The sequence below is a fragment of the Hylobates moloch genome, unplaced genomic scaffold (genome assembly GCF_009828535.3).
Source record: "Hylobates moloch isolate HMO894 unplaced genomic scaffold, HMol_V3 SCAFFOLD_5, whole genome shotgun sequence".
Taxonomy (NCBI): Eukaryota; Metazoa; Chordata; class Mammalia; order Primates; family Hylobatidae; genus Hylobates; species Hylobates moloch.
The window spans coordinates 56642162-56657911 of NW_026652280.1; the positions used below are offsets into that span (position 1 = coordinate 56642162).

The 15750-nt window shown below is 37.8% G+C and overlaps 1 protein-coding gene across 4 annotated transcripts in view; it reads right to left on the reverse strand.

The window, feature by feature from the left end:
- The window catches only part of RBBP8 (RB binding protein 8, endonuclease), a 96230-nt gene that overhangs the window by 16745 nt on the left and 63735 nt on the right, over positions 1–15750 (reverse strand). For 2 of the 4 annotated variants that reach the window (XM_032152654.2, XM_032152655.2), the window contains exons 13-16: positions 13914–14002; positions 12642–12756; positions 8639–8782; positions 3908–3977 (exon numbers count right to left, since the gene is read on the reverse strand). In XM_032152654.2, coding sequence (XP_032008545.1) covers positions 3908–3977; positions 8639–8782; positions 12642–12756; positions 13914–14002 — 418 coding nt within the window. Of the gene's footprint in view, positions 1–3907; positions 3978–8638; positions 8783–10914; positions 11362–12641; positions 12757–13913; positions 14003–15750 lie in introns of those variants that run through there. The other 2 variants (XM_032152656.2, XM_058438564.1) reach the window with 2 other exon arrangements.

Below are 15750 nucleotides of genomic sequence, written 5' to 3' on the forward strand. Positions count from 1 at the left end.
AGGCATGAGCCACCTGGAAAATGACAGTTGTTACTCTGCAGTCCTACTTCTAGGAATCTATCTCCATGATCTACAGGCAAAAATATGAAAAGAGAATGTGCAAGGTTATTCACTGCAGCACTGTGTCTACTAGGCATAACTGTCAACAACCCAAGTGTCCATTGCTAGGGTATAAACTACGTTAGAGTCACATAATGAAGTACTATGGAGCTAAAAAGAAATGAGGAATATCACTATATACAACTTGAGTGATTTCCAGGATCTATAGTTAAATAAAAAAAGCAGGCCGGGCGCCGTGGCTCATGCCTGTAATCCCAGAACTTTGGGAGGCCAAGGTGGGCGGATCACAAGGTCAAGAGATCGAGACCATCCTGGCCAACATGGTGAAACCCTGTCTCCACTAAAAATACAAAAATTAGCTGGGTGTGGTGGCGCATGCCTGTAGTCCCAGCTACTCAGGAGGCCGAGGCAGGAGAATCGCTTGAACCCAGGAGGTGGAGGTTGTAGTGAGCCGAGATGGCGCCCCTGCACCCTAGCCTGGTGACAGAGTGAGACTCCATCTAAAAAAGCAAAGTAGAGCAAAGTATATATAATATTCTATATGAGTCATGGAGAGCATGACTATATACATGTATTTGCTTCTAGTTTTTAGGATAGAAGAAAAATCATAAATTTTAAACAAATGTTTACCTATAGGGATAGGGAGCTGTAAGATATAGAGGCCAAGAATAGAAGTGAGATTTATCTGAATATACTTGTAGTCTGGTACAATGTACATACTTTGTGTCTACCACATACATTATATATATATATATTATATATATATAAAATATATTATACTTTATATACTTTTAAAAGAATTAAATATGAAAAGAAAAAAACCCAATTCCTAAAAAATCAAAAGCAAAATAAACCTGGGTACTGAGTTGGTGGCATAACTGCAAAAAATAATTATCCCAAATGACTTTTAAAAAAAAACAGTGATTTGACTGTACATTTCTAATAGAATATATTTTAAGGACAAAAGAGCATACAAAAAGTTTTCAAACTATTTTCATTAATTATATTATTGATGGTATTATTCTGAAACTGCTTTATGTGTATTGTGGAATAAAATAAATTAAGGAATTATGTTGGTGGCACTGAGAAGTCGGATTTTCAGTAGGTGGGAAAGTAAATACAGACGTAAGATAGAGGAGTTTACATAAATATCCTGTGGTCCTGAATTTGAGTTAGAGCGATCAGTATGAAGTATAGTTTACCTTAAAAAATCAAAGTGATATGGCCGGGTGAGGTGGCTTATGCCTGTAATCCCAGCACTTTGGGAGGCCGAGGTGGGTGGATCATGAGGTCAAGAGATCGAGACCATCCTGGCTAACACGGTGAAACCCTGTCTCTACTAAAAATACAAAAAATTAGCCGGGCGTGGTGGTGGGCGCCTGTAGTCCCAGCTACTCAGGAGGCTGAGGCAGGAGAATGGCGTGAACCTGGGAGGCAGAGCTTGCAGTGAGCTGAGATTGTGCCACTGTGCTCTAGCCTGGGCGACAGAGTGAGACTCCATCTCAAAAAAAAAAAAAAAAAAAAAAAAAAATCAAAGTGATACAAAAAACCTTTTTCCTAACTCTGTCCACCTAAAAGGCTGAGAAACAATGACTAAAGTGCAACCCTAGCAGCCAGACTGTGGCCTAAACACCATTTCTCACTAAAAGGAACTAGGGCTCCAGGAAAAATGGCAGATTCCAGATACCAGAAGCAAGAAAGCTATGAAAGAAGCTTCCTTTTCCTTTAGGCAAAGATGGGACAATCTGGGTATCTCTAAGGATAATGACTGCAATGGATTATAACATATCAAATATACTTAAATTGATGAGTATATAATGACACCTAAATAAAAAACAACCTAGTCACATTTGGAATGCTAGAGTACCATTTGTTTGGAAAACTGGTAACTAAAAAAGAAGAATTAAGCATTTAACAAAATGACAGCTCAAGAGTTTCACAGGAATAAAAAAAAAATCTTGGCCTGTTAGATTTCTAAAATTCTCAACAGAAATAAAAATAAAAGGAATAACTTTATTGGGTAACTCGATTTTACCAACATCTTAACTTAAAGAAAAAAATAATTTTTTTTGAATGAATTACTATGTCTTCAATTTGCTTTAAGAACAAATAGTAGGTGACTGTAAGTAACAGAATTTGCAGTCTTTGTGAAAGGCAGAAAGTCACATTATGGTTAAATCAAGATGCTTAGCGCCAGGTATGGTGGTTCACGCCTGTAATCCCAGCACTTTGGGAGGCCGAGGTGGGTGGATCATGAGGTCAGGAGATCGAGACCATAGTGGCTAACATGGTGAAACCCTGTCTCTACTAAAAATACAAAAAATTAGCCGGGCGTGGTGGCGGGCGCCTGTAATCCCAGCTACTCGGGAGGCTGATGCAGGAGAATTGCTTGAACCCAGGAGGCAGAGGTTGCAGTGAGCCAAAATCACGCCATTGCACTCCAGCCTGGGCAACAAGAGCAAAACTCCATCTCAAAAAAAAAAAACAAAAAAAAACCATGCTTAAAGGTTTTGTTTTTAAAGATTCAAAAATCCTCATAAAATAATTCTGAAGCATAATAAACCTAAGTCTTACTACCTAAAGTCTTTTTTTTTTTTTTTTTGAGACAGAGTCACGCTCTGTCGCCCAGGCTGGAGTGCAGTGGCACTATCTCGGCACACTGCAAGCTCCACCTCCCGAGTTCACGCCATTCTCCTGCCTCCTGAGTAGCAGGGACTCCAGGCGCCCACCACCACGCCAGGCTAATTTTTTGTATTTTTAGTAGAGATGGGGTTTCACCATGTTAGCCAGGATGGTCTCGATTTCCTGACCTTGTGATCCCCCCACCCGGGCCTCCCAAAGTGCTGGGATTACAGCATGAGCCACCGTGCCCGGCCTACCTAAAGTCTTATACTACATAAAATCTAAACAATTTAATAAATGCCCCAAGTTGAAAAGATAGAAAAGACATTTTTAAAAAAAATAATAAAACACACAGGTTGGGTGTGGTGGCTCATGTCTGTAATCCCAGCAGTTTGGGAGGCTGAGGCAGGTGCATCACCTGAGGTCAGGAGTTTGAGACCAGCCTGGCCAACATGGTGAAACCCCATCTCTAATAAAAATACACAAATTATCCAGGCCTGGTGTTGGGCACCTGTAATCTCAGCTACTCAGGAGGCTGGGGCAGGAGAATAACTTGAACCCAGGAGACAGAGGTTGCAGTGAGCCGAGATTGCGCCACTATACTCCAGCCTGGGGGCCAGAGTGAAACTGCGTCTCAAAAAAAAATACACACACACACACACACACATACACACACATAAAATAAAGCAGCGAAAACTATTACCACTGCCAAAAAAAGGTGATGGTGGTAAAATTTCCTTATTTGTAAAATTTGTCGTTTTTATACTTGAGTCTCTTTTTTATGACCATAAAGTAAATAATTTTAATTTAACCAAACTAGCAATTTAGCAGTTTAGAGATACTCTGACAAAGACAGCTCTATTGGCCAGGTGTGGTGGCTCAAGCCTGTAATCCCAGCACTTTGAGAGGCCGAGGCAGATGGATGGCTTGAGCCCAGGAGTTCAAGATTAGCCTTGGCAACGCGGTGAAAAAAAAATAAAAAAATTAGCCGGGTGTGGTAGTACGTGCCTGTAGTCCCAGATACTCAGGAGGCTGAGGTGGGAGTATTGCTTGAGCCTAGGAGGCAGAGGGTGCAGTGAGCTGAGATTACGCCATTGCACTCTAGCCTGGGTGACAGAGCAAGACCTTGTCTTAAAAAAAAAAAAAAAGAAAAAAGAGAGAGAAATAAAAGACAGCTCGATTGTACTTCCAGTCACATTGCTGGTACAAATAAAAACCAACTTACCTTTCAACATCTTTAAAATATGGCTCCACAAACGCTTTCTGCTTGACTTTGTCTTGTTTATCACCATGAGCTATAAATAAAACATGCACATTACAAACTAAATGTAGAACTTAATGAGAAATAATTAACTAGCTTGGAAGAAAATGACATGTACTCAAACTTCCATTTTTATTGGGTTTCATGCTCTAGGCCTCTGAGCAACTCATTTAAATTTTCTGCAACTATGTAACTACTTTTTTTTTTTTTTTTTTTTTTGAGATGGTGTCTTGCTCTGTTGCCTAGGCTGGAGTCCAGTGGCACAATCTCTGCTCACTGCAAGCTCCACCTCCCGAGTTCACGCCATCCTCCTGCCTCAGCCTCCCGAGTAGCTGGGACTACAGGCGCCCGCCACCATGCCAGGCTAATCTTTTGTATTTTTAGTAGAGACAGGGTTTCACCATGTTAGCCAGGATGGTCTCAATCTTCTGAGCTCATGATCCACTCGCCTTGGCCTCCCAAAGTGCTGGGATTACAGGCGTGAGCCACTACGCCCTGCCTCTGTAACTACTTTTTTCTTTCTTTTGCATCTGCATAATGAGGAGGGTGCTGTCTCATTTACCTCAAAATTACTAGACAGCTAAAAGTCATTATCTCAGAAAGTATTTTAGAGTTTAAAAGAAATACTCAGATGCCCACTATTATCATTTGACAAGAAACAACAACAAAAGACAGCATTCAATATTAATTTTGGCTGGGTGCGGAGGCTCACACCTGTAATCTCAGCACTTTGGGAGGCCGAAGTGGGTGGATCACCTGAGGTCAGGAGTTTGAGACCAGCCTGGCCAACATGGTGAAACCCTGTCTCTACTAAAAATACAAAAATTAGCTGGGCATGGTGGTGCATGCCTGTAATCCCAGCTACCTGGGAGGCTGAGGCAGGAGAATCTCTTGAACCAGGGAGTTGGAGGTCGCAGTGAGCTGAGATTGTGACACTTCCACTCCAGCTTGGCAACAGAGCAAAACTCTGTCTCAAAAAAATAAAAAAAATTTACATATCATTATACATCTTTATACAGTGTGATACTCTGATTTACGTACACAATGTGTAATGACCAAATTAGGGTAATTAGCATATCTGTCACCTCAAACATTTGTCATTTCTTTGTGTTGGGAACATTCAAAATCTGTGCTTTTAGCTATCTGAGAACATATAATATATTGTTGTTAATTATAGTCACCATATAGAGCTATTGAACTACAATTTATTCCTTCTATTTAGCTTTTTATTTTTCTTGAGACAGAGTCTTGCTCTGTTGCCCAGGTTGGAGTGCAGTGGCATGATCTAGGCTCACTGCAACTTCCGCCTCCCAGGTTCAAGAGATTCTCCTGCCTCAGCCTCCCAAGTAGCTGGGACTACAGGCACACGCCACCATGCCTGGCTAATGTTTTGTATCTTTAGTAGAGATGGGGTTTCACCGTGTTAGCCAGGATGGTTTCGATCTCCTGACTTTGTGATTTGCCCGCCTCGGCCTCCCAAAGTGCTGGGATTACAGGTGTAGGCCACTGTGCCCGGCTCCCTTATTTATTTTTCTTAGAGATCAGGTGTTGCTATGTTGCCCAGGCTGGAATGCAGGGGCAATTCATAGGCACCGTACCACTACTGATCAGCATGCAAGTTTTGACCTGCTCCATTTTTGAAGTGGGCCAGTTCACTGCTCCTTAAGCAACTTAGTGGTCTCCTGCTTCTAAGAGGTCACCATATTGATGCTAAACTTAATATGCATCATACCTCAGAACTCCAATACAGCACTACTCCAAGAACTCCAAGGCTCAAGCTATCCTCCTGCCTCAGCCTCTTGTGTAGCTGGGACTATGGGTGCCTGCCACCTTGCTTGGCTAGCTATATTTTTATATCAATTAACCTACCTTTGGCTATCCCAGCCTTCCCCACCTCTAGTAACTGCTATTCTACTCTCTACTTCTATGAGATCAACTTTTTTAGATTCCAAATATGAATAAGAACATGTGGTACTTATATTTCTGTGCCTGGCTTATTTCACTTAATATGATGTTCTCCAAGCTCATCGATGTTTGCACAAATGACAGAATTTTGTTCTTTTTAGTGGTTAAATAGTATTTTTGTGTGTGTATGTATATGTATTTTATACTTGAGTCTCTTTTTTATGACCATAAAGTAAATAATTTTAATTTATTAATATCTATCTATATATCATTTTCTTTATCTGTAAATAGTCACTTAGGCTGATTCCGTATCTTGGCTATTCTGAACAGTGCTGCAATAAACGTGAGTGCAGATATCTCTTTAACATACTGATTTCCTTTCCTTTGGATATACACCCAGTAGTGGGACTGCTGGGTCTATGATAGTCCCATTTTTAGTTTTTTTTTTTTTTTTTTTTGAGACACAGTCTCGCGCTGTTGCCCAGGCTGGAGCACAGTGGCGCGATCTTGCCTCACTGCAAGTTCCGCCTCCCGGGTTCATGCCATTCTCCTGCCTGAGCTTCCCGAGTAGCTGGGACTATAGGCGCCCGCCACCACGCCTGGTTAATTTTTTTGTATTTTCAGTAGACGGGGTTTCACCATGTTAGCCAGGATGGTCTCGATCTCCTGACCTTGTGATCTGCCCACCTTGGCCATTTTTAGTTTTTTGAGGAATCTTCATATTATTTTCTAAAATGGCTATACTAATTTACATTGTCACCAATCCTGTTGATTTTTACAATGCATCTTTAAGGTAAGTTATAACTAGGGCATAAACAGAGTAAAGATTTTATCAGAAAATTGGTGACAGATTAAAAACTAGAGCTCAGAACTTGGGACCTGACTCCTAAGATGTCTAGACTCAAATAGCTAAACGCTAGCATCTATTCAAAGAATCAAAATTTACTGAGCATTGTGCTAAGTTCCAGACACATAACGTATAACAAGAGAGAGCAGGTCTCCTGTCTTCATGGAGTTTACATTACAGTGAGGAAAATAGACATTAAGCAAGCAGAGAGTTAAACATTAAGCAGGTAGACAGTTAAGGGTTATGTGAGAAAGCACATATAAGGTAGCAACTGGGTTGAGAAAATAAAATAAATACATAACAAATCCTAAATTATATGCCTGGGTGACTGAGAAAAATAAAAACGTCTGAAGATTATTTGGTTGGAAGTAAATGGAAATTGGCTCAGACATGTTACGTTTAAGCTGAAGAGACATAAAAGTATCTCACAGTACTCAGAAATGCAAGACTGGGATTCATCAGAGAAGTCAAACCTAGAGATGCAGATTTGGAATCATTTTCAGAGGTAGGGCTGACAAAAGTTGTGACAGAAAACAAGTTGTGAGGAACAAAGAGTCTTGGGGATATTCTGGGAAACAAGCTGTGGCAAATAAAAGGAATGATGCAGCATTGTCAGAAAAGCTAAGTGAGAAGAAATTCTAGGATAGTCAGTGTCAAATGTAACTTAAAACAAGGAAAAGGAACAGAAATTAATAAGTACACCTTTGCAAAAAATAGTCTTTTTCTTCGAGGTGAAAGCTATTTGCAAAAGGTCCTTCTTGGGGGTAAAAAGGATACTGAACAGCTGTAAATTTTTATTTCAAAATTTACTTGATGGAGTTTTTGCCATGGACTAAGCAAGCAAAAGCCTACTGTCTTCTATCTTTGGTTTGGGTTTCATTCACTTTTGAGTTAAGGGCTGTTTGTTGTTTTAAAAACCTGATGGAAACATGAGCATAATCAAGATTGTGCCACAGTAGAAGGTATATTCACTTAAACCAGCATAAAACAATCTTTGCACAAGATTAAAAATTCAGACCAATTTAATAACAATGAGAAAAATGAGAGATTTAACAAAAATTACAATTTTTAATCCAGATTATCTACTTAGATTTTCAATTAGAGTATTCTTTTTCTGATTGCTATCCTACATTATAAAATTACTGCTTCTAATGAAAGAAATATTAAGACTAATACACATAGTTACATTCGGTATTTTGTCTGGTAAGGTAAAGCATTCACAGCAGAAAACAGATCTGAATTTTCCTTTTTTGAATTTAATTAATTAATTATTTTTTTTTGAGACAGGGTCTCACTCTGTCGCCTAGGCTGAAGTACAGTGGGTGGTTCACTGACGCAGCCACGACCTCCTGGGTGTTCAAGCGATCCTCTCGCCCCAGCCCCCAAGTAGCTGGGACTATAGGTACGTGTCACCATGCCGAGCTAATTTTTGTAGAAATGAGGTTTTGTCATATTGCCCAGGCTGGTCTTGAACTCCTGAGCTCAGGCAATCTGTCTGCCTTGGCCTTCCAAAGTGCTGGGATTACAGGTGTGAACCACTGTGCCTGGCTGGATCTGAATGTTCTACAAAACTTTCTCCTTCTACTCTATTACAATTAATTTAATAATTAATAGACATTTCTCAAAAATTTTATCAATTTTATGTGTATTTAGAAAGAAATTTGTAATACCAAACTAATCTTAGTTTCTTAGTTCTAATAAATATTTTATAGCTATATAACACATTAACATAAGGAGAGGTTGAGTCAAAGGTACAGGAGAATGCTGAAAAATTTTCTGGAACTCAGTGTAAAATTATCTCAAAATTTTAAAAAACTGAAAAAATTTATACAAGAAATATGAAATTTTAATTGTTGATATGTCATCAAACCTTTGTTAATTAGCTTGGTAACTTACTAAATCCTGCAACTGAGAAGCCATAATTAAACAGAAAAAAATCTTACTGTGTGGTTTCTTTGTGGCAGCAGACAATTCCTCCTCTTCATCTGCTGCTTGGGAGAAACTGTCTGCCAAACAGGATTCATACTCTTCATGTGTTGTCCGATCAAACATATCTTCCAAGCTATCGTTCATTTTTCTTTCTTCATCTACGTAAAAGAGCATTGGCTTAGGGCAACAAGCAAGCTTTTGCTTAATATGTAGACCATCATGAACTGTAGTAACTACCACACAATAACAGAATGCAGTCCTTTAAAGACACTTCTTAAAACATGGTTGTTAAAATATGGATTATATATTGGGTACTGAGCTTAATAACTGTGTGATGTAATAATATGTGCAACAAATTCCCATGACACGTGGTTTACCTATGTAACAAACCTTCTTATGTACCCGCAAACCTAAAATAAAAATTTGATAGTTTAAAAAATGTTTAAAAAAAAAGAAAAAAAATGTGGATTACAGGCCTTACTTTGAAGAGTATTCTTTCAGTGAATAGATGTAATATACGTAGTGAAAGGCTTGTAGACACATATGTAAAAGATAATTCTAAGAATGTTACTTGCCAGCTGTCTTGTTAAGTGTTAAATTCAGTGAATATAAGTGAGTAACAAACTATAATGTATGTAATGAAGTGTTTAAAGACATGATTATTACAATGAGGGTTGCAGGCCTAGCTGTGAAGAGTGTTCTTTTGGTGTGTAGATGTAATGCATGTAGTGAAGTGTTTGTGGACACATGCTAAACATGATTCTAAGAATATTAGTTGCAAGCTGTAAGGCTGAGGGTTAATTCAGTTACTCTAAGTGAGTAACAAACTGTAACGTATGTAATGAAGTGCTTAAAGACACGTCTTAAATCATGATTCCTATAATGAGGTTTAATTCTTGTAATCTGTGTATGAGGTAAGAATAAACTCCCAACTCTGGGTAGTTACTGTACATTTACAAAGGCTTTATGTTATGGCTTTAAATGTCCTTTACTCATGCTTTTTTCTTTTGAGACGCAGTCTCGCTCTGTCACCCGGGCTGGAGTGCAGTGATGCAATATTGGCTCACTGCAACCTTGCCTCCTGGGTTCAAGCAATCCTTCTGCCTCAGCCTCCCAAGTAGCTGGGATTACAGGTGTGTGCCACCATACCCGGCTAATTTTTGTGTTTTTAGTAGAGACGGGGTTTCACCGTGTTGGCCAGGCTGGTCTCAAATTCCTGACCTCAAGTGATCTGCCCACCTAGGCCTCCCAAAATACTGGGATTACAGGTGCGAGTCACTGTGCTCGACCTCTCATGCTTACTTTTTGTAATGAAGTAGCAAAAAAGTATTTTCTTTCATCATCATTAAGCATCTGGTAGTTTAGTATTACTAGAAATTAGGAATTCAATGCCATATTTGACATGGAAAGTGATAAATTCATCTTCACAGTATAACTACATTTCCCATTATATAATCACATTTAAAAAACACCAGAGTTTAAATCCAGTTGGCTAACAAATATGACAGAAAAGAGTCCTGCTAAGATCATTCGATATAAGTACCACCTCTCCCAACCCACAGCACTCTCTCACTCTTACCTTGCTTTAGCTTTCTCCTGGACTTACCATCATCTATTATATATAGGATTGCTTATTTCTCTCATTAGAATGTAAGTTCCATAAGGTAAGTACTTTTGTTCTGTTTATTCATTATCTCTAGTTCCTAAAATACTTCCTACTACAAAACTTTTGCTTGATATTTATTGATAATTAAACATTTATTCTTCATGCTGAAGGTCAAATATGTAAGTAAAATACAACTTCTATGCACCAGGTATTGTGCTAGGCATCCTCAGAACATTCTGTGTATGCTGTTTGTAAAGCAAAATGTTAAATTGCTGATTTATTTTTGTTTGATTTGTGATTGCGAAATACCTGAAGACAGAGAGTATATCCTTGTTGATCTTTCTGTCACAGCACCTAGTAAATCTAACAGAGTAGGTGTGTGAAAATTTTCTGAATTGAAATACTGGCAGTAATATGGAATTTTTATTGGTATATTTCATTTTAAACCAATTCTAAGTGTTGGAAAAGTTTTACCTTATGGGGTAGATTTTTTTTTTTTTTTTTAAATATAACCTCACTAATGTCTCCTATTCCATGTGCTATTCTTACAACATGATGTCAACACTCCTCCCACTGAGTGTCACTGAGGGCCTGTTCATTTCGCTTTATGCCTGTGCAGATCTTTGTGACACTATGTTACCTCTGAGGTAATAAAAATGTCACCTGCTTCTGCTTTGTTCTGTTGGGGTGCCGACTCTGGAAACTTATCCTCCATGTGAAGAGGAAGCTCAAATGAGCCTACGTGAGTAAGCTCTGAGAGTGAATGAGGAGATGCCGAGTCACTCTCCAGCTGCCCAGCCCTCTGCTGTTTCAGTTCCAGCCACCATCTGCCTACCACTGCATGAGACCCTGAAACAGAACTGACCAGCCAAGCCTTTCCTGAATTCCTGAGCCACGGAAACTATGAAGATAAGAAAATGCTATTGTTTGAATCCTGAGTTATTTAAGTGATTCATTCATTATGTAGCAATAGTATACATAGCACTTTATTAGCCAAAATTATCTCTATAATTTTCCCTCATTAGTCCAAGTGCTAATTTCTCTTTCACATGATACTTGCGTCAAATAAATTTGAGAAACTATTGTCTTCTGAATAGATTTACAGTGGTCATACTTCAGATTTTCTCTTTTCTAAAAATGAGAAAAACATGATCAGAGGCTAGTACCAGGAACAAAATAATTTTAAAAGCAAAGTATCCTCTTAAGAAGAGTTATTTAGTGTCATACAAGCCATAAAATGGCAATAAACTACTGTGATGGTCTTTTAATAGGTATTGGCTTCTCTACCTAGGCAACCATCTGCTTCATCATATGGTTTGTTATTTGTCATTGAAGAACAAATAAGGCAAAGACTACTAAAGTTTTCTTTCATTTACTGCATTTAAGGCAGCAATAGACAAGTTGATTCAAAAGAAGCCAGGGAAAGACTATTTTATTTTTTGCTCTGAGCAGGTAGACTATAGAAAATTCAGCAGAAGATAAGGAATGCACACCCAGCCTCAATGTATTCGGCTTCTAACAAATGATCACTGGGGAATGTCTCTGCTTTTAGCACTGCTTCCCCATGTGGCAGGCCCTCACTCTTCAATACATAAGGATGATAAATGACAACTGTTTCTAGTCTAGCTGTTCTCATGTCATGTGCCTCTACAGTTAGGAATGTTGCTAAGGTAGTGCTAACCAGAATCCTCCTATTGTTTTCATCTCTTCCGGAAAATCAAGACTTTGGGTGAAGAATTAATAGTTTCTCACTACAAAGGGCTGTAGACCACTAATTTGGCCAAATTGCCTTATCAGCAGAGGTGGAATACAGCAGATTAACTCAGCATATACACTATCATTCTGAATGTTAACCTGTAAAACTATACTAACACTTCTTGGTAGATTTCTCCTTTCTCTCCTTATCAAATTGCTTTAGAAAACGTTAATTCTAACACAGGACTCAAGAATTCCTGTTATACCACTTATAAAAAATTGTCTACACCAGGGATCAGCAAACTTTTTCTTAAAGGGTCAGAAAATAACTATTTTAGACTTGTGGGGCTATAAGGTCTCTGCATCAACTACTCAACTCTGCAGCTATATGGAACAAACAGCGATGGGCAATACATAAAGAAATGAATAAGGCTGTGCTCTGGTAGAACTTTATTCACAAAACTGGTAGCTGGCTGTCATTTGCAAATCCCTGGAAGCCATATGAATCTTTTCTGAAATGAAATTATTTTGGTTAAAGACTTTTTTTTTCCTGACGCACTGAAACTGAGCTTTCCTAAGAGGAACACAAAGTTAACAGAGCAGGAAAAAACCTGGTTTATGGTGAAGAGGTCACTTGAGCTAATCAGTGCAATGGTACAACTACAAACTTCACACAATGTTATTAAAAAAAATAACAAAACAAAAACAAATCTTACTTGAACTTTTTTCTCCCTTCTGCTCTTGCTTCTTCATTTTTAAGAGAATGGTTTCACTAACCAGCGTACAGTCCATGTCCACTGTCTCTCCTCCTAATTTTGACTGACTGCCATCCTGAATAAATATTTTAAAAATCAAAAATTTTAACAATTATTCCTTTATGGTCTTATATTTAATTTTTACAAAACATTTTGGTAAAATACACATAACATACATTTTACCACTTTTAAGCATTAAGCTATATTTACTTTTATACTTTACGAACAGGTAAGGATTTAGGTTTTACTGCTTATAAAACATTTTAGCTTCAATATAATCAAGCCTAGGAAAAGACGGACTGCTGCCAAGGAAAGGGAGAATTATTTACTACTAAACACCCTTCAACTTTTCCTGCCTTTCTTTTCCAATTTGCTTCATAGTAATGAACATCAGTGTACACTAAGAACACTTTCAAAAATTAAATTTAATTTCTTGATAGGCATATATTACTCAGCGAATGTTAAATATTTTGTTATTAATATGCTACCAAATGAAAGGGAACTTGTGAAACTACACAGAAGCTAAATACAAGACAAAAAACTATTTCCACTATGAATTTTAATTTTTAAAAATAGTCAACTTGGAAAATAAATTGTATAGTATATTATTTTAAAGCTAATGAAGACATGATGAATTATTTTAATGAAAGATAAAATTATATAAGATATGCAGCATTTTGCATTATTTTTATTTATGAGACAGGGTCTTGCTCTGGTTGCCTAGGCTGGATGTGCAGTGGTGTGATCATACCTCACTGCAGCCTCGAATTCCTGGGTTCAAGGTATCCTCCCAACCTCAGCCTCCCAAGTAGCTAGGACTACAGGTATGCACTACCATGCCCAGCTAACTTTAAAATTTCCTATAGAGACAGGGCCTTGCTATGTTGCCCAGGCTGGTCTCGAATTCTTGGCTTCAAGTGATTCTCTCTCTTCGACCTCCCAGACTGATGGGATTACAGGCATGAGCCGCTGTGCCTGCCCACTGCATTCTTTTAAAAACTATATTAATATTTTTCAGCAAAGGCCTTTAAAGTCAGAAAGTATTACCCTTTAAAAAATACCATAAAGTTAGAAGAATAAGCATTTTTATTTCTTAATTTTCTGCATAAATACATGTAGGTTTTAAGAGGTATCTGATTATCTTAAGGTGATACAGTGAGTCACGAGAGATGGTTGACTAACAACTCATTAGAATAAGAGTCAAATGAGTTTTGGTTTTACTTTTTAACTTACCTTTGTATCTATTACAGTAACATCCATTTTATACTGAGAAAGGTCTGCTCCCGGATCTATACTCCACTGGATATTTTCAAAGGATACATCTTAGGTGAAGGGAAAGAGCATGCAATTAAAAAACTGATTTCAAAAATTCTCATCACTTTAAAATATTATGGGACCCTTGAATAGAAAACTTTTGCAAATCATATATCTGGTAAAGGACTTATATTTATGATATATAAAGAACTCTCACAGCTCAATAATAAAAAGACAAATATCCCAATTAAAGATGGGCAAAGGATCTAAATAGACAGTTCTCCAAGGAAGATATACAAATCGCCGATAAACATGAAAGGATGCTCAACATCATTAGCCATCAAGGAAATGCAAACCAAAACCACGAGATGACAAAAATCAAAAAGCTGTAACAAGTGCTAGTGAGGATGTGGAGATACTGGAACCCTCACATACTGCTGGTGGGAATGTGAAATGGTGTAGCTGCTTTGGAAAACAGGCAGTCTTTCAAAAGGTAAAATGTAGAATTGGCATATGGTCCAACAATTCCACTCCTAGGTATAATCCAAGAAAAATGAAAACATACATCCACACAAAAACCTGTACACAAATGTTCATAGCAGCATTGTTCATAATAGCAAAAAAGTGACAACTTAAATGTCAGCCAATAAATGCCTAAAATATGGTATACTTATACAATAAAAAATTATCCAATAAAAAGAAGTAAAATATTGATATATGCTGTAACACAGATAACTGAAAACATTATGCCAAGTGAAAGAAGTAACAAAAGATCATATATTAAATGATTCCATTTATATGAAAACTCCAGAATAGGCAAATCTACAAAGAGAGAAAGTAGATTCATGGTGCCTAGGACTGAGGAGGGAATATGGGGAAGGAAAGTGATGAAAATGTTCTAAACCTAGACTATAGTGATGGTTGCACAACTCTGTGGGTATACCAAACCACTGAATTGAACATTTTAGTGGGTGATTTTTATGGTATGTGATTTATATTTCAATTAAAATTTTTTTAAATTAAAAACTGTAACACTGGTGGGGTTTTCAATATATGTAGATATAATACACAGGAAATACATAAAGTGTAGATACAGAACATGAAATAGTACATTAACTTCAAGTAGACTGTAAAAGGCTAAGTAGGTATACTGTAATCCCTAGAGCAACCATGAAAAAAATAAAAACAAAAAGCTCAAAAAAAATCATGAATGATAGTGAAAAAAATGTTTTCATATAGAGACTAAAACACTCACTGGAAAAACAACTAATGACTGTGCTTCAAGAAAAAGGGAAAATAAACCCAGAATAAAGAAATAACTTGCCAACGAAGAATACAAGAAAAAATACTGCACTTGAACTATAGAAATGTTTGGTGGCTGAAAAAAAAAATTACTTTTTTTAAGACAGCAGGCTGGGCATGGGTGGTTCACACCTGTAATCCCAGCACTTTGGGAGGCCAAGGCAGGCAGATGGCTTGAGTCCAGTAGTTCGAGACCAACCTGGGCAACATGGCGAAACCCAGTCTCTTCAAAAAAAATAAAAAAATCAGCTGGGTGTGGTGGTGCATGCTTGTAGTCCCAGCTATCCAGGGGGCTGAGATGGGAGGATCCACCTGAGCCTGGGAGGTCAAGGCTGCAAGTGAGCCATGATCATGCCACTGCACTCCAGTCTGGGTGACAGAGTGAGACCCTGTCTCAAATAATAATAATAATAATAATAAAAGATAGCAAAATTATGAAAAGATGCCTATATATCTTAAGGCAAACAATTTTTTTTCTTTTTTTTTTTTTTTCTTTTTGAGACGGAGTCTCGCT